The 19976-nt window shown below is 46.9% G+C and overlaps 1 protein-coding gene across 1 annotated transcript in view; it reads right to left on the bottom strand.

The window, feature by feature from the left end:
- The window catches only part of TNS3 (tensin 3), a 298608-nt gene that overhangs the window by 81702 nt on the left and 196930 nt on the right, over positions 1 to 19976 (bottom strand). The window contains exons 19-21 of the mRNA XM_060247769.1: positions 8275 to 8447; positions 5242 to 5368; positions 5042 to 5125 (exon numbers count right to left, since the gene is read on the bottom strand). Of these exons, the coding sequence (XP_060103752.1) occupies positions 5042 to 5125; positions 5242 to 5368; positions 8275 to 8447 (384 nt within the window). The remainder of the gene's footprint in view (positions 1 to 5041; positions 5126 to 5241; positions 5369 to 8274; positions 8448 to 19976) is intronic.

The following is a 19976-nucleotide window of genomic DNA, read 5'->3' on the forward strand; positions in this document are numbered from 1 at the left end:
TCTCTCAGATTCTAGGCGTCACCCTCTAATTCAGGCGTGTCAAGCATGTGGCCCAGGGGCTGAATCAGGCCCCTGAGCAACTGGCTGTCATCTCCTTCCTTCTCCCTCTCTCTTGCTTCCTCCTGCATCACAGCTTGCTTTGCAAGGCTCGCTCAATCGCACAGGAGCTACAGAGCAAAACCTCTATTTTCTCCATTAGCTGAGGATCCATCCTTGGGGAGGAAGGGGGGGGGGAGGCAGAGCTTGCTTTGCCAGGCTCTCTCAGTTGCACAGCAGAGCTCAGGAAGGAGGACCCCAGAGCACAAAAATTCATATAGCTGCTCCCAACTTTAGCACCAGGAGCTCACAAAGTAGAATTCTTGTTCACAAGACCCTGCAGCTTAGAGAGAACATTGACCCTGGGTATTTAATAGCATAACTGTGTCCCATAAACATTTTTGCTTTACTTAATGCAACCGATTGTTGGCTTGGACCCTGCAACCACACTCAGCTACCGTTTAGGCTCCCTCCAGCCTCTCTTGGCAGAAGTCCCTTTAAGCCAGGGGAAGGCTTCCAGCTTAGCTGCGTGGACTTAGCTAAGGATACAGGCCACCGTCTCTGGTACCTTTTGCCTTTTGCATCTGGCAATCAACAGCATGAGATGCAGGGGGAGGTGGAACCTAGCACACAGGCTCCATCCAAAACTCTGCATCTTTGGCCCCGTCTCTGTCCATGATTCCCCCAGATGCTGTTTCAGCTCCGGTCCCAAACACCTTCAGGTTCATCCCCTTGACCCGCCGGCCTCCACATCCTGTCACTTCCAGGGAGGAGGAGAAGGCTCTCTCAATAGCACAGCAGAGGTACTGAGCCAAGCCTCTCTTACCTTCTATTGGCTGAGGCTCCTCCCCCTCCTGGTCCCCTGGGGAAGGAAGGAAAGAGCCACAGCTTCCTTTGCCCAGTTCCCTGGATCCCATGGGAGAGATACAAAGAAAGCACCATTAAGACCAACAAGTGCTGACGTTTGAAGCACAGAGGGAGCCTCCGATGCTCCCTATCAAACACAAGCCCATAAAAGGAATGTAACTAATCAGTCCGTGCATGAAGCAGATTTCTTTTAATCTCCAGTTCCTCCCTTCCCAGAGAGTTTCCTTCCATGCACTTATTAAAATTCCACGGACGCAGGGAAAATATTGGACGGCCGCATCTGCTGAGAAGGGCCAGATGGTCTCTCATTTATCAGAGAGTAAGAAAAACGCTTGATAAGTTGTGCAAATACACATGATAGGATGGAAAATCCCCAGGGTGGAGGCCAGTGCCACGGCTGAGTGTGCTGCCTCTCTGTATTTATCTCTCTCTTATCACCACGAGCTCACAAGGTACCAAAACCACAGAGTTAGGCCAACATACAAGACATACTTGTTTGTTCTCTCCAGAGTTTTCTTTTTCTTTTTTTTTTAACAGGAACACACAGGAATGCGGTTCCGGCTGACTTGGCATCAGGGGGTGTGGCCTAATATGCAAATGAGTTCCTGCTGGGATTTTTTTTTTTTTGCAAAAAAGCCCTGGTTCTCTCTTTTTTGTTATTGTTAAAAAAAAAATTTAGATTACTCAAACAAAGGCTCCTTGATTCAGAACTTACTAAGTTATGTCCTGTTCGATATTATACATGCTCACCGGTTGCGTTTGGTTTTGCTCAACCAATCGGAAAAATGGCCAGCTGTTTATGTGATCTAGGAAGCCCCCAGCAACGGTGAGCATTTATGTTTGCAAGGATGAATGCCTTTCCTTCAAATGTTTTCTATGGCCGATTCCTCCAAATCCCATCTGGTGAGAGAGTCTGTGCTTGTGGGGTGAAAAGCCCAGATTCCATCCAGCATATATTGCTGGACTGTCAGTTATATTCTAATCCCCGAAGGGAACTGTTTGGAAATCTTTCTCTCCTTCCCTGTAACCTAGTGAACGAGATTGATTACCGTCACCTACTGAAAGATGGTGAAATAGAAATCACAAGGGCTGTTAGTAAATTTCTGGAGAAGTCCATTAAACTCTATGTGGGGCATGTTTCACTATAAATTTTATTAGCTTATTGTTCTTAATCTTAAGACTGTATATCTTGTCTGTCCTTATCTCATGTTATGTCTAAGTATAGCAATAAAAGGAAGAGAGTAAGAAAAAGGTTTGGAAAAAGGTTTGGAACATTTTCCCTATGAAGAAAGGTTAAAATGCTTGGGGCTCTTTAGCTTGGAGAAATGTCGACTGCGGGGTGACATGATAGAGGCTTACAAGATTATGCATGGGATAGAGACGGTAGAGAAAGAAGTACTTTTCTCCCTTTCTCACAATACAAGAACTCGTGGGCATTCAATGAAATTGCTGAGCAGTCGGGTTAAAATGGATAAAAGGAAGTCCTTCTTCACCCAAAGGGTGATTAACATGTGGAATTCACTGCCACAGGAGATGGTGGTGGCTACAAGCATAGCCAGCTTTAAGAGGGGATTGGATAAAAATATGGAGCAGAGGTCCATCAGTGGCTATTAGCCACAGTGTGTGTGTATGTATATATATATATATACTGGCCACTGTGTGACACAGAGTGTCGGACAGGATGGGCCATTGGCCTGATCCAACATGGCTTCTCTTATGTCCTTATGAATGACGATGATGATGAAAAAAATTCTTTTCAAAAATCTGTTTGTCATAAACAGACAGCCTAAGGGTGTGCTGATGTCTGCTCCATCCAAGACTGGTTTCCTGATACGCGATGATACCTTATGAAACCAGCAGACTAAATAAGGAAGGCTCCTGCCTTTCACTGCAGCAGCCCACGCCAATAATGTCCTCTCCTACCTGACTGTCTTCCCCTCTAGGTGGCTCACCAATGCTAGGGTGGAATTGTCTCTATCGCGGTCACGTCAACAGGAAGTTATGCCTAGAGCCAGGTAGGCCTCGGATTCAGTGGGAGCTCACAGGAGCACAGCTCCTGTACCTTTCTGAGAGTTCCTCCTCCTCCTCCTTCTGAGAGTTCCTCCTCCTCCTTCTGAGAGTTCCTCCTTCTCCTTCTGAGAGTTCCTCCTCCTCCTTCTGAGAGTTTCACCTCCTTGTCCATTGAATAGTAGGTACGGCTGCATAGCAATCGCTGGATGAGCTCCACCACCTATTTTTCTACAAAATGGCCCCTGGTGCCAGGGATCATCTGTCCTCTATCTCTAGCTTAACTGGCTAATATAATCTGATCCTTTAATGTTTCCCTATATTTTTCCTACACTTGACTAGGCTATCCTGACCTCATTGGCTCTCAGAAGCTAAAAAGAGTCACCCCTGAATAGCACTCAGAAGGCTATAACCAAGGAACTCTTGGTTAGTACTTGGATGGGAGACAACCAAAGAAGTCCAAGGTTGCTTTGCAGAGGCAGGCAAGGGCACCGACCTCTGTTCATGTTTTGTCTTGGAAGCCCTACAGCAGGGGTGTCGAACTCATTCGTTATGAGAGCCAGATCTGACATAAAGGAGACCATGTCGGCCGGACTGGGCTGTGTTGGGCCGGGTCGTGCGTGTACCTATCTAAGATTAGGTAGCAGAGATATAAACTTTTTCAAGGACACAGACAAACAAGACTAAAGATTTTTTTAAAAAATACCGTTAAAATAAAACATGGTTAAAACATTAGCACTTGTTGGTCTTCAAGGTGCTTCTTTGTCTTTCTCCCATGGGATCCAGGGACCTGGGAAAAGGCAGCTCTGGCTCTTTCCCTCCCTCCCCAGGGGACCAAGAAGGGGAGGAGCCTCAAACGATGGAGAAAATCGAGGTTTTGCTCTGTGGCTCCTGTGCAAATGAGCAAGCCTTGCAAAGCAAGTCGAGATGCAGAAGGAAGCAAGATATAGGGAGAAGGAAGCAGATGACAGCTAGTTGCTCGGGGGCCTGATAGGAACCCTCCAGAGGCCTGATTCAGCCCCCGGGCTGCATGTGTGACACCCCTGCCCTACAAGGTCACCCTTAGTCCGTTGTGACTTGACAGCACTTGACACTTTCCTATTCTGCAAGCTCCGCACTGTATGTACTATTCCAAACAGCATTTTTTCTCACTCTCATCCACAGAAAAGTTTACAAACTGAAATCCAAAAAGGTAAGCCTTCCAAGCACATGCCAGGATTTCTGAAGAGCAAATTAAAAGGTGCACACAGATAGATGTAACATGACTGCAGCAGCACCTTTTAGCAAAGACGCTGCAGGAAGAATAATCGAGATGGTTTCCAGCTCAGCCCTCACTCAAAATCACTTCCCCCTCCACTGGAGAGAAGTCATAGTGGGTGGAGTTAGGATCTGAGGGGGGGGGGGGGCGGTTAACAATGGCAAGCAATGGGTTAAGCACCTACCCAGAATCCCCTGCTTCACTGCTGACCCTACAGAATTGTCTTCTGCGGTTTGCAAAGGGACACAGTGATATCGTTTGGTGCATTTCTGTACATCCATATAGTTCAGGTCAAGGTTTTTCATTCTACTGCAGCTTACAAAAAAAATAAATAAATCTAGAAAGTTCCTTTTCCTGATGCAACATGGGAAGCTGAAGTTGGAAAGGAAGCCACGCCTCTGGGGATTCCGGTCAAACTAAGCTGCAAGGGGATGTATATTCTCTATCAGAGAACTGACAAAGATTAGTGATGCCACGATTTAGGACTTAACAAAGACCATGCATAACAGGGGTGGCCAAACTTGCTTAATGTAAGAGCCATATAGAATCAACATCAGATGTTGGAGAGCCACGAGACAAGGAAGGAAGGAAAGCAACTAGACAGAGGAGGGAGAGATGGAAAGAAAGCAACTTTAAATGCATGCTCCAAGCTGCTGGCTGGCTTGGCTTGAAGAAGTGATTTAAAGAGAGAAATGCCTTCTCCAAGCTGGTCAACAGGGCAGTGAGGGTTTTGAGAGCCACACAATACGTGTGAAAGATACACACGTGGCTCCGGAGCCACAGTTTGGCCACCCCCGATGTATAACAAAGCCTGTGAAATGTGACCCTTCCTTAAACCTCTGGCTGTATTTTGTTCTAATGAAAAGGACTTACCATGAGTAGTCCTATAGCTCTCTGCTGAGAGGCAGCTCTGATTGCCAGATGGAAGCAATTGCTGGAAATGCAGGGGAGTTTTCACTGTAAAACGAGGAAAGGAAATAAACTCAGGGTTTTTTTGTTTTTGCTAATAAATTAAAAAAAAAACCAGCAAAAAAGCCCCCACTACAAATCTCTCCCCTCCCCCTCTCACTCACCATACGGCGTCTCCGGCGTCACCGGGAATGCTGGAGTAGCCGGGGTTGATTCATTTCCATTCTTGGTTGGTGAGAAGATCCCGCCGTCGGCTTCATGCAGGTTTTCGTGGTAGCACGCGGCCCCCAGCTGAGTAATAAAATGGATACGTGAACACACGGAGAGGCATTCTAATGAGTCACCCCCAATCGGCCCATCAAAGGAGCAGCTTGCCACGGTTTCAGGCAGAGGTGCTCCACATCACCTATTGGTGGTGGAAAGCACCATCATAAGAACATAAGAGAAGCCATGTTGGATCAGGCCAGTGGCCCATCCAGTCCAACACTCTGTGTCACAGAAGAACATAAGAGAAGCCATGTTGGATCAGGCCAGTGGCCCCTCCAGTCCAACACTCTGTGTCACTTAAGAACATAAGAGAAGCCATGTTGGATCAGACCAGTGGCCCCTCCATTCCAACACTCTGTCACAGAAGAACATAAGAGAAGCCATGTTGGATCAGGCCAATGGCCCATCCAGTCCAACACTCTGTGTCACAGAAGAACATATGAGAAGCCACGTTGGATCAGGCCAATGGCCCACCCAGTCCAACACTCTGTGTCACAGAAGAACATAAGAGAAGCCATGTTGGATCAGGCCAGTGGCCCATCCAGTCCAACACTCTGTGTCACAGAAGAACAGAAGAGAAGCCATGTTGGATCAGGCCAGTGGCCCATCCAGTCCAACACTCTGTGTCACATAAGAACAGAAGAGAAGCCATGTTGGATCAGGCCAATGGCCCATCCAGTCCAACACTCTGTGTCACATAAGAACATAAGAGAAGCCATGCTGGATCAGGCCAGTGGCCCATCCAGTCCAACACTCTGTGTCACAGAAGAACATAAGAGAAGCCCTGTTGGATCAGGCCAGTGGCCCATCCAGTCCAACACTCTGTCACATTGTGGCAAAAAAACCCAGGCACCATCTGGAGGTCCAGGACACTACAAGCGCTCCCACTGTGCCCCACCAAGCACCAAGAATACAGGGTATCACTGCCCCAGACAGACATCAATGCCCCTGTATAGATGGATGGTGAGGTCTCATTTGGAATACTGTGTACAATTCTGGTCACCGCACCTCAAAAAGGATATTATAGCATTGGAAAAAGTGCAGAAAAGGGCAACTAGAATGATTAAAGGTTTGGAACGCTTTCTCTATGAAGAAAGGTTAAAACGCTTGGGGCTCTTTAGCTTGGAGAAATGTTGACTGCGGGGTGACATGATAGAGGTTTACAAGATTATGCATGGGATGGAGAAAGTAGAGAAAGAAGTCCTTTTCTCCCTTTCTCACAATACAAGAACTCGTGGACATTCAATGAAATTGCTGAGCAGTCAGGTTAAAACGGATAAAAGGAAGTACTTCTTCACCCAAAGGGTGATTAACATGTGGAATTCACTGCCACAAGAGGTGGCAGTGGCTACAAGCATAACCAGCTTTAAGAGGGGGCTGGATAAAAATATGGAGCAGAGGTCCATCAGTGGCTATTAGCCACAGTATGTGTATATATATGTGTGTGTGTGTATGTGTATATATATGTGTGTATATACACACACACATATATTGGCCACTGTGTGACACAGAGTGTTGGACGGGATGGGCCCCTGGCCTGATCCAACATGGTTTCTCTTATGTTCTTATGTCAAGTCACAATTAATATCCTATCAGGGCCTACGACTAGCAAGGGCGTTCTTTACATGTTTGGGGAAAGTTATATGGTAACTGGTACAATATGGGCACAATTTATGTAGGTTTGTGGTCTACTCACTGAAGCGGCAGGACGTAAATAGCATAGCAGATCCAGCCTGGAAAACTGCCTTAACTGAGTGTTCATATGTATGCACCCTCTCAGCCCATTCCAGATGAACAGATCAGTGTATGGAACCAGATTTCCAACATGCACGTATTGGGAATCACGGGTAAATGAAGTATACATTTTGACAAGGTCCTGAACACATCTCCAATTGAGAATGTAATCTAGCCACACCGCACTTCCTTTCAACTAGATATGCAATCCTGTTTGGCGTAGCGGTTAAGTGCGCAGACTCTTATCTGGGAGAACCGGGTTTGGTTCCCCACTCCTCCACTGGCACCTGCTGGAATGGCCTTGGGTCAGCCGTAGCTCTTGTAGGACTTGTGCTTGAAAGGGAAGCTTCTATGAGAGCTCTCTCAGCCTCACCTACCTCACAAGGTGTCTGTTGTGGGGGGGGAGGTAAAGGTGATTGTGACCGCTCTGAGATTCAGCGTACAGGGCGGGATATACATCCAAAATCATCACCTTCATTCAGATATATGCATCTAAAATGTGCACGTGCACCCATATTCTGGTACGGCTCGAGCATGAATGGGATGACAAATTATTACTGTGTCACAACGAGAGTCAAGTTACAGCGTCAACTAGGGCTTTTTTTTTTTGTAGCAGGAACTCCTGTGCACGTTAGGCCACACACCCCTGGTGTAGTCAATCTTCCTGGAGCTTAATGTATGCCCTGTACTAAGAGCCCTGTAAGCTTCTGAAGGATTGGCTGCATCTGGGGGTGTGTGGCCTAATATGCAAAGGAGTTCCTGCTACAAAAAAAGCCCCGGTGTCAACTAATCTCAACTTTACAAGACCCCAGCAGAGAAAGCATCTTACAGTCAAATGGTATCTCTGTTTGTTGTCTGCTGCAAAGGGGTATTAAAGAAGAAGAAGATATTGGATTTATATCCCGCCCTCCACTCCGAAGAGTCTCAGAGCGGCTCACAATCTCCTTTACCTTCCTCCCCCACAACAGACACCCTGTGAGGTGGGTGGGGATGAAGAGGACTCTCACAGCAGCTGCCCTTTCAAGGACAACCTCTGCCAGAGCTATGGCTGACCCAAGGCCATGCTAGCAGGTGCAAGTGGAGGAGTGGGGAATCAAACCTGGTTCTCCCAGATAAGAGTCCGCACACTTCACCAAAATGGTCATGCTTAAGATTCCCAAACTCCTTCCCACCCACCCCCAGTAATTCTTTCTTACCTCTTTGTTCTCCCCTCCACGGACTGCAGGTCCTGGACTTTTGGGATGGTCAACGGCAGCCGATTTTGTCCATCCACACTTTGCATACAGTGGTTGTGCTGGAACATCGTTGTCATACTGGCCAAAACTTAACTTCCTGCTTCGTCCCCCTAATACACAGTCCCCCTGGGATCCTAGAAAAGCAATCAACACACAGCAAAGTTTGTTGTATTAGTTCAGCTACTCAGATGAATTCTAATAGCACTGTGTTCAATTCTGGTCACCACACCTCAAAAAAGATATTATTGCATTGGGAAAAGTCCAGAAAAGGGCAACCTGAAAGATTAAAAGGGTTGGGACGCTTTCCCTATTAAGAAAAGTTACAGCACTTGAGACTCTTTAGCTTGGAGAAATGTCGACTGCGGGGTGACATGATAGAGGTTTACAAGATTATGCATGGGATAGAGAAGTTAGAGAAAGAAGTACTTTTCTCCCTTTCTCCCAATACAAGAAATCGTGGACATTCAATGAAACTGCTGAGCAGTCGGGTTAGAATGGATAAAAGGAAGTACTTCTTCACCCAAAGGGTGATTAACACACAAAATTCACTGCCACAGGAGGTGGTGGCAACTACAAGCATAGACAACTTCAAGAGGGGATTGGATCAACATATGGAGGAGAGGTCCATTAGTGGCTATTAGCCACAAGGTATTGTTGGATCTTTCTCTGGGGCAGTGATACTCTGTATTCTTGGTGCCTGGGGAGGGCAACAATGAGAGGGCCTTCTAGTGTCCTGGTCTCACTGGTGGATCTCCTGATGGCATCTGATTTTTTTTTGCTACTGTGTGACAGACTGTTGGACTGGATGGGCCATTGGCCCGATCCAACATGGCTTCTCTTATGTTCCCAGGCCAAATATTTTGCAGAAAAATCTCTTGGACCATAAAGCAGCCATTCAGTAGAATGGAATTCAGAGTAAAGGCAAGTAGGATGTACTAAGGGTGATGATAAATTCCAACATTCATGGATACAAAACCGCGTAACTAGGAAGCATATTCTACCTTCCATAAGCTACTTGATTTCAGAAAGAATTATCACACATCAACTACATACTTACAAAGAAGGCAGAGAAGCATTTTTACAACTACCTAATTTTGCAAAGGCAGAGATAAAAGTGATAGGGGGGATATAAGTGGGTGATAAATGGAGCCTTGTAAAAACCCCTATTTTGAGCACAATGTACTGGCAAACAAGACTAAATTTTGTCCCCCAAAACAAGAGGCACAGTCAAGTTTCATACTATTTCTCTTTAAAATAGAAATGCTAGCCTCTGTTCTTTTGCACTGTTTATTTTAAAAGGGGGGAATGAAAGAATTATCTGATAGCAACCAAATACTAAACCCCACAACATCTAATTTTAGGGGTACCAAGACTGGACATTGTACACTCCGTAAGTAATAACCGGGGAGCAGAATGTAGTAGGGTTGCCAGTTCCCAGTTGGGGACAGGAGATCCCCTTGTTTGGAGGCCCTCCCCCTGCTTCAGGTTTTAAATGGACTGGACCAAGGGATCCAATTCTGTGAGCCCCAAAAGAAGGCACCCCCCTTCATTATTTCCAATGAAGGGAAGGCATTTAAAAGGCACATGGTCACTTTAAATGTGATGGCAAGAACTCCCTCCAGAGTTGCATCTTGCTTGTCACAACCTCGCTCCTGGCTCCACCCCCAAAGTCCTCAGATATCTCCTGAGTCGGACCTGGCAACCCTAACGTAGAACCCTCTACACCAGATAGCTTGTGAGCTTGCAAGAGCTTGCTGGCAGCTGCAGAGCGGTTAAGAACATAAGAGAAGCCATGTTGGATCAGGCCAGTGGCCCATCCAGTCCAACACTCTGTGTCACACAGTGGCCAAGAAACCAGGTGCCATCAGGAGGTCTATCAGTGGGGCCAGGACACTAGAAGCCCTCCCACTGTGCCCCCCCAAGCACCAAGAATACAGAGCATCACTGCCCCAGACAGAGAGTTCCATCTATAAGAACATAAGAGAAGCCATGTTGGATCAAGTCATGGCCCATCCAGTCCAACACTCTATGTCACACAGCAGCCAAGAAAACCAGGTGCCATCAGGAGGTCCACCAGTGGGGCCAAGACACTAGAAGCCTTCCCACTGTCCGTTCGTCCCCCCCTCCCCGGCCGCCAAGCACCAAGAATTTCTTCCCCTAATGGTAACTTAGATTAGAAACAGGGCAGAAGAGTTAACCCCGCCCCCCTTCTCAAATACATCACCAACCTCACGTGAGTACTTTGAAGTAAAAATAAAAAGTGAAAGATCTTAATCACAGATCTTCATTTAAAAAAAAAATCTAATTTAGCTCTATACTGGGGGAAACACCCTCACAAGCCAATTTACAGTATTGTGGTTAGATACTGTCACAAACACTGCAAACCTGTGTAATTTACTGCATTGTTTATAAAAAGTGGTCTAGATTTATCTGTTTTATGGGAACAAAAAATACACCACAAGAATGCTCTTCTTTTATCTGCTCTTTGAAACAAGGTGTGCGGAGGGAGGAGATAATGCCATGTGTTTGTTAGTTTAATACATGTTGCTACTTAAACCAAACAAGTTTCATAAAGGCAAACAAATGCGAGAAGCTGGCACGACCCTTAGGGGGGAAAAACACAGAGTGTGGAAGCTTTTACTGTTCACCAGAACTCTTCTTCAGCGTAGTTAAGCAAATACATAAAATTAAAACTGCCAACTGTCACAAGCGGGGCGGGGGGGGCGGGGAGTAGAGTTTTAATGTTTTATTATTTGTGTGTGCACATGGGTGTGAAGTGCCATCAAGAACAGCTGACTTATGGCCAAACTTGCTTAACGTAAGAGCCACACAGAATAAACGTCAAATGTTTGTAGGTAGGTTGGTAGGTAGGTAGGTAGGAAGGAAGGAAGGAAGGAAGGAAGGAAGGAAGGAAGGAAGGAAGGAAGGAAGGAAGGAAGGAAGGAAGGGGGAAGAGGGAAGGAGAGGTGGAAAGAAAGCAACTTTAAATGCATTTTCCAAGGCCGGCTTGCGAAAGTGACTGAAAGAGAGAAATGCCTTTTCCAAGTCAGTTGACGAGGTGGGGTGAGGGGCTTCAAGAGCAACACAATATGTGTGAAGGGGTCCACATGTGCCTCCCGAGCCGCAGTTTGGTCACCCCTGCCATAGAGCTTTCAATGGAAGAGACTAAGAAGGATGGTTTGCCAAGGCCTCCTGCTATATAACAACCCAAACTATCCCTCAGCCCCACAAACAAAGAGGAAACTGGCTGCATTTTCATGAATATTGGTCAGTGATACGACCAAAAGTCACCAGCACTTCCATGTGCTCAGGGAGCTGCTAGATGGGTGTTTAGGATTACTAGATGCCCTCTTTTTAGAGATGTCCTCTTTTTTTGGTGTCTGTACTCTCACATTGCTGGGATCCAAGATCACAGCAGATGGTGACTGTAGCCATGAAATTAAAAGACGTTTGCTCCTTGGGAGGACAGCTATGGAGAACCTGGGCAGTATAATAAAAAGTAGAGACATCACCCTGCCAACAAAAGTCTGTATACTCAAAGTGACGGTATTCCCAGTGGTAATGTATGGCTGTGAGAGCTGGACCACAAGGAAGGCCAAGTGCAGAAGAATAGATGCTGTGGTGCTGATGAAGACTCCTGAGAGTCCCTTGGACTGCAAGAAGATCCAATCAGTCAGTCCTAAGGGAAATCAATCCTGACTGTTCCCTGGAAGGTCAGATGCTGAAGCTGAAGCTCAAATACTTCGGCCACCCAATGAGAAGGGAGCACTCCCTGGAGAAGACCCCGATGCTGGGGAAGACAGAAGGCAAAAGCAGAAGGGGACGGCAAAAGATGAGATGGCTGGACAGCGTTACTGATGTAACGAACATGAATTTGAGCAGACTTCGGAGGATGGTGGAAGACAGGAGGGCCTGGCGTGACTTGGTCCATGGGGTCACAAAGAGTCGGACTCGACTGTGCGACTGAACAACAACTCTTGTGAGCTTTAAAAAAAAAACACGATGAAAATGTCATCTTTTGAGGTTGGAAGGTTAGGAATATTCCTAGTTAGCAATTATCACAGCTTCAATAGCAGGGGTGTTTAAAACGAGACTTGTCATCGTGATCACTTGTTGAAGCCCTCAGTCGGGAAGTTTCCCCTCTTTTTTTGCTTTTCAACTTGCAGTTAACCCTATTGGTGCTAGGATGCCCGTTTTTAAGCGTCACGAAAACGTACCGTCTGCAAACAACTTCTAACGTCATCCGGTTTCTCTTTGACTGATCAGCTGACCTGCCGCCTGCATCCGGACAGGAATTATGAACCATCAAAGGGCATAAAATAAATTCTTCTGTCTCCCTTATTGGAAACAGGGGGTGGGGAATAACTGCCACAATATGCTGATAAAAATGGCTGCACCAGCTGATGACAAAACAAAGACGAGTCTCAGAGACCAGGTTTTTATTCAGAATGTAAGCTTTTGTGTGCATGCACCCTTCTTCAGATGAGGAATGAGGTCTGAAGAAGCGTGCATGCACACGAAAGCTTACATTCTGAAAAAGTTGGTTGGTCTTAAAGGCGCAACTTGACTCCTGCTTTGTTCTACCGCTTCAGACCAACACAGCTGCCCACCTGGATCTAGAGACCAGGTTTGTCCTTCGTTCTGTTGGAAAGCATTCTGCTAAAGCAAACAGTATAGAAACCAGAAACTACTTTGCCAGCTAGGGTCGTCAACGTTCAGGTAGGGCCTAGGGTTCCCCCAGAATTACAACTCAGCTCCAGACTATAAAGATCAGCTTCCCTGGAGAAAATGGTTTCTTTGGATGGGAGATTCTATAGCAGGGGTGGCCAAACTTGCTTAGCAGAAGAGCCACATAGAGTAAACGTTAGATGTTGGACAGCCACAAGACACGAACACCTGAAGTTTGAGAGCTGCAAGACAAGAAGGGAAGGAGAGAGGGAGAGGTGGAAAGAAAGCAACCTCAACTTTAAATGCATTCTGCAAGCCATCAACTGGCTTGGCTTGGAAAGTGATTTAAAGAGAGGGACTTTGAGAGCCACACAATAAGTCTGAAAGAGGCACTTATGGCTTCCTAGCCACAGTTTGGCCACCCCTGCTCTATAGAATTATACCCAGGCTGAGGTCCCTCCCCTCCCCAAACTCCGCCCCTTTCTAGGCTCCACCCCCAACTCTCCCCAATTTCTAGGCTCCACCCCCAACTCTCCCCCAATTTTCCAACCTGGCGCTGGCAGTCCTGCAAACTTCTTCAAGGACGGAAGTCTTGAGCTTCGCCACATGTCACTGGGAGCATCAAAATATATATATCCATAATGGCTTAACCAAAACACCTGACTTCAATTTACACTGCTAGCTACACAGCGCTACAAACACCCTCCTTATTATAGAATGCCACTCTTCACAAAATAGTAATCCCCACTTCTGTGTTTGATTACTTCTTGTACAAACGGGCCTGCCGCAAAGTCAACATTTTGCTTCTAACTCGCACGGCTACAACAGGCAACGGATTTGAACAGCACCTGTGCATACAGCCTTGTGGTTTGTGCATTGTCCCCGGCTTGTAAACCCTGCCTCGGATTGATTCCGCACACAAAGCATCACACAGTTTATTAAATCGGCCGTTGCGTAGGGCTTAGACCAGGGGTGTCGAACTCATTTGTTACAAGGGCCGGATTTGACACAAATGGGATTTTGTGGGGCCAAGGCAAGCATTTCAAAAAAACGTAACACCAGGTAGTGATATAAACTTTATAAATACTATTAAAGGTTTTTTAAAACTTAAAATACAAACATGCTTAACACTCCTGTGATATTTTGTTTCACACAGAAAGGTGAGAGAATAGCGGGATCTGGCAATGCAATTTTAAAAATAAAACATCAAGAAAAAGCACAAGGATCATAGCAGAAATTAAAAATATAAAATGCTCTGAGTGTAGGAAAACATGAAATGGCTGGGCATTGCAAGCTTTGCGCGCATGGCGCGATGACATCACCCAAAAGTAATGTCATTGCACTGGTGACGTTGCACGCCAGCTGCTCTGGGCGTTTCCGGGAAAACTCCAGCAATCTGGGAGGGAAAGACTCTATGGTACCTATTGTACCATAGAGTTTCCCCTCCCAAATTGCTAGAGTGTCTGGGAAAACCATAGAGTTTTCCCCGGAAATGCCTAAAGTGGCTGGGCTGGTGGGCTGGGAACTTCCAGGGCAGGAGAACCCGTGCCCGGCCTGGGGACTTGGTAGGCCTAAAGGAAGATGTCCATATAGCTCAGGTCCACACACAAAAAGCGAAGACATGGAAGCACAAGCCCTTGCTTAAAAAAAAAAGAAGTCTTGGCCACATGCCCCTCCCTGTCTACTAGTCTTCCAAGCATCTGACAGCTATTAAGAGCAATCCACTAGACGCAGTCTTTGCAGAACATGCACCATTCATTCCCTCACCCCTCCACCCAATGGGAGCTAGGTGAAAGCTTTTGTCTCAGAGCCCAGAGTCTTTGCTTAGCTTCTGAGATCTGAAGCTCTCCAGGTCAGGGCACGCACATCGGCGCACAGAATATGAAAAGCTGTTTCCATGTGAGACGTAGCCATGTGTCGCACAGCCCCTCTGGTAAAGCATCAGTGTTATGCAGTCATCAAGGTCTGATCCAGTGAAGGAGAACCAGAGAGGATTGTGAGGCACTCCAAAGGGATGTGTCGAGGCTGGGCGAGTGGGCGTCAACGTGGCCGATGAGGTTCAATGTGACCAAGTGCAAAGTGATGCACATCGGGGCCCTAAAACCTAGCTGTGAACTAGCAGAGACTGACCAACTCACTGAAAATGTCAAGACAGGGTGCGACTGCAATAAAAAAGGCCAACGCCATGCTGGGAATTATTAGGAAGGGAACTGAAAACAAATCAGCCAGTATCATAATGCCCCTGTATAAATCGATGGTGCGGTCTCATTTGGAGTACTGTGTACAATTCTGGTCACCACACCTCAAAAAAGATATTATAGCATTGGAAAAAGTGCAGAAAAGGGAACTCGAATGATTCAAGGGTTGGAACACTTTCCCTATGAAGAAAGGTTAAAACGCTTGCAGCTCTTTAGCTTAGAGAAACATCGACTGCGGGTTGACATGATAGATGTTTACAAGATTATGCATGGGGCAGAGAAGGTAGAGATAGAAGTACTTTTCTCTCTTTCTCACAATACAAGAACTCGTGGACATTCAATGAAATTGCTGAGCAGTCGGGTTAGAACGGATAAAAGGAAGTCCTTCTTCACCCAAAGGGTGATTAACACGTGGAATTCACTGCCACAGGAGGTGGCAGCGGCTACAAGCATAGCCAGCTTCAAGAGGGGAATGGATAAGCATATGGAGCAGAGGTCCATCAGCGGCTATTATCCACAGCTTATCGTTGGAACTGTCTGGGGCAGTGATGCTTTGTATTCTGGGTGCTTGGGGGAGCACACTGGGAGGGCTTCTAGCCCCACTGGTGGACCTCTTGATGGCACTTGGGTTTGGGTTTGTTTGGCCACCGTGTGACACAGAGTGTTGGACTGAATGGGCCGCCGGCCTGACCCAACACGGCTTTTCTTGTGTTCTTATTCTGCCTCTGCTACGTGGCACCTGACACTGTTTGCAGGGTTGACGGTGGATGTTCTGTCCCGCAATCTGTAAAACAAAGCAAGTAGGACAGTCCCCCGATTGCTTCAGCAGTTATGAGGAATTAAACATTCCCCTCTCTGCTACAAACTCCAAGCCACAGGGCTTTGGCACATGCAAATCCCATGATTTCAGAATCCTCCCCCCCCCCCCCCCCCAAGGGAAGACTCTGCCTTCCTTTTCACCAGAAAAGCTGGTTGGCTCCAACTCGTGAAGTTAACCATTGTGGAGGGGGATTGTTAGGGCTGCCAATACCCAGGTGGAGGCAGGGGATCCCCCAGTTTGGAGGCCCTCATCCCGCTTCAGAGTCATCAGAAAGCCAGGGGGGGGGGGGGCGGAAATGCCTGCTGGGAACTCTATTATTCCCGACAGAGACTTATTCCCATAGGAAATCATGGAGAATTGATCCTTAGGTATCTGGGGCTCTGGGGGAGCTGTTTTTTTGGAGTTAGAGGCACCACATTTTCAGCACAGCATCCGGTGCCTCTCATCAAAACACTCACCAAGTTTCAAAAGGATTGGACCAAGGGGTCCAATTCTATGAGCCCCAAAAGAAGGTTCCCCTATCCTTCATTATTTCCAATGGGGGAAGGCATTTAAAAGGTGTGCCGTCTCTTTAAATGTGATGGCCAGAACTCCCTTTGGAGTTCAAGTATGCTTATCATAACCTTGCTCCTGGCTCCACTCCCAATGTCTCCTGGCTCCACCCCCAAAGTCCCCAGATATTTCTTGTACTGGACTTGGCAACCCTAGGGATTGTGGAAGGCACTTTGCATGCACAAAGTGCCCAGGTCAGTTCCTGGTATTTCCAATTTGATGCCAATTTGATGCCAAGTGGGTCAAATTCCTGGTATCTCTGGTCAATTCCTGGTAATTCCAATTCTTGGCATCAAATTGGAAATACCAGGAACTGACCTGGGCACTTTGTGTATGCAAAGTGTCCGCTACAATCCTCCTCTGCAATCATTAGCCTAATGTGTGCCAAGAGTTGGGGGAGACCTTTCTCTGCTTTAGAACCACAGCCAATTTCAACAGACAATTCTGTGTGAGACTGGCCGGCTGGGATGCCTCAGAACAGGGATCATTCATACGTCCACGGTGTGAGCAGCTTATGCGGCTGCACGCTCACCCACGGCAAGAACAAATCCCCTCCATCGCCACTATTTTATTTAAAGCAGGGGTGTCAAACATGTGGCCAAGGGGCTGAATCAGGCCTCTTTGGTGTAGTGTTTGTTTGCCTTGGGTTTGGTGTACTGGTTAAGCGTGCGGACTCTTATCTGGGAGAACTGGGTTTGATTCCCCACTCCTCCACCTCCAGCTGCTGGAATGGCCTTGGGTCAGCCAGAGCTCTCTCAGGAGTTGTCCTTGAAAGGGCAGCTGCTGCAAGAGCTCTCTTAGCCCCACCTACTTCACAGGATGTCTGTTGTAGTGGGGGAGGGGAAGGTAAAGGAGACTCTGAGATTCAGAGTATAGGGCAGGACATAAATCCAATATCATCATCATCTTCTCCTCCTTCTTCCTTCTCCTCTTTCTCCTATCAGGCCCCCCAGCAACTGGCTGTTGTCTGCTTCCTTCTCCCTGTCTCTTGCTTCCTTCTGCATCACAGCTTGCTTCCCGGGCTTGCTCAATCGCAACAGGAGCTACAGAGCAAAGCCTCTATTTTCTCCACTGGCTGAGGCTCCTCCCTTGGGGAGGAAGGTGGAAAGGGAGAGCTTGCTTTGCCTGGCTCACTCATTCGCACAGCAGAGCTATTGAGCCAAACCTCTCTTCCTTCTATTGGCTGAGGCTCCTCCCCATCCAGGTCCCCTGGGGAAGGAAGGAAAGATCCAGAGCTTCCCTTGCCCAGTTCCTGGATCCCATAGGAGAAATACAAAGAAAGCATCTTTAAGACCAACGAGTGCTAATGTTTTAAGCATATTTTTTTTAAAAAAAATCTTTAATTGCGTTTGTCTGTGTCCTTTATAAAATTTAGCTCTCTGCTAATCTTAAATAGGTACACACATGGCCCAACCCAATATGGCCCGGTCAGACAAGGTCTCATTTGTGTCAGATTTGGCCCTCGTAACAATTGAGTCTGACACTCCAAAACATTTGTACGCTGCCTTTCCACCCAAGTTAGGGTCACCAAGGTGGGGAAGTATCAGAACACCAGAGATAACTAAAACAATTAAATAAAACATATGACTGCGCAAACAGGGAGGAAGGCCAATGTGAATCAGTGAGGAAATAGCAAACTAACCAAAAAAGTATTCACCGATTGGTGGAAGACTAGAACAGAGGGAGGCAAATGGCGCTCCCTGGAGAGGAAGCGCCAGAGTTTTGGCACCACAACCGAGAAGGACCTTTTTCATCTGCCTTTTTGCCACCCTCAGGTCAGGCTTCTGAAGGTGACTGGATGGGTACATTTATATGGTAGTAGGAAGCCTTTAAGGACTAGACGATCCTACTTGACTTCAGTATAGAAATCCATCAGCTCCAACATTAACTACGAAGATAGATTCAGGTGGGTCGAGCCATGTTGGTCCAAAGCAGCAGAACAAAGTTTGAGACCAATGGCACCTTTAAGACCAACCAAATTTTCTTCGAGGTATAAGCTTTCATGTGCATGCACACTGTACCTGAAGAAACTTATACCTTGAAGAAGCTAAGAAGCTTATACCTTGAAGAAAACTTAGTTGGTCTTAAAGGTGCCACTGGGCTCAAAGATTGGCTGCTATCACACCCTAAATAATGCACTTTCAATCCAGTTTCAATGCACTTTACAACAGCATTTTACTGTGCGAACTGGTAAAATCCAGTTGGAAGGTGCACTGGAAGTGGATTGAAAGTGCATTGTTTCGTGTGTGTGATCACAGCCATAAACTATGGTTAAGGCTAAGCGATTCCTCACTTCACCAAGATTTTTAATGTGAATTTGACTATATTTAGCACAAGTACTGACGCACCCGTCAGCACGCTTCTGGTAAGAGCGGGCAAATCAGTTCCAAAGAAGGCACGCTCAACCGCGGGGAATATGGCAGCCCTCAATCAGATCCGAGAAGGGCTGAGAACTGCTTTGCCCCAGTCTTCCAAAACGCTCTGCTAAAATACTTTGTGTTCCCTTGCGCTGGTGAAAACATCTCGCAGACAGTTTTAAACCTGCTCGCGTTTACAGACTTTTCGAGCCAAGCTTGAGAACAAAATTGCTTTTAATTGTATAAACTGCTCTGGGAGCCCAGCGAGTCGGAGATGCCAAAAGGAAGATTTCGATCATCCCATAACTGGAGGCACGGAAAAGTAAACTGTGCAGGAGTCCGTTCCAAACAGGCCTCCAGAGAATGCCATTGCCTTTCATGGCGCTGTCTGCTGGTCTGTTTTTCAGACCAAGTCCCGCCTATTTATGTGGTTCATGTACACAACACGCTTGAAGGATAATCTGCTTTCCTTTAGCATTACAGCTCCGGTTCTCGTTTCTTGAGATGCCAAAATGACATCACCCAGAAACCCGATGCTGGACGGCAGCAGGGCCGCATCTGTATCCCAGGCTGAACTTCAAGTAGCACCCTGAATGCAAAATGTTGGCTTCCGAACCACCACCAGAGGTGACACAGTTATTCACAACGCCGATTGTAAAGGAAACTGGAGTGAAGGGGGTTTGTTTTCCATTACCTAATGAGAAAACAACCGGCCCTTTCAGTGTCTGTTTAACAAGAAACTGAAAGGTAAGAGCTCCTGGGAAAGAAGAGGACTGATTTTGCACTACGCTTGTTGCGGGGTGGAGAGCCCTTTTGCAGCAAGCGGAAACCTCTTGCTGCGGAATAGTGGCGCGCCAACTCCCAGCTCCGGGGCAACTTGTGCGAAAACGGAGTGAAGCCCTGATAGCAAAAGGGCTCTAGAGAGCCACTTTGGTGTAGTGGTTAAGTGTGCGGACTCTTATCTGGGAGAACCGGGTTTGATTCCCCACTCCTCCACTTGCACCTGCTGGAATGGTCTTGGGTCAGCCATAGCTCTGGCAGAGGTTGTCCTTGAAAGGGCAGCTGCTG

The sequence above is a fragment of the Heteronotia binoei genome, chromosome 10 (assembly GCF_032191835.1).
Source record: "Heteronotia binoei isolate CCM8104 ecotype False Entrance Well chromosome 10, APGP_CSIRO_Hbin_v1, whole genome shotgun sequence".
Taxonomy (NCBI): Eukaryota; Metazoa; Chordata; class Lepidosauria; order Squamata; family Gekkonidae; genus Heteronotia; species Heteronotia binoei.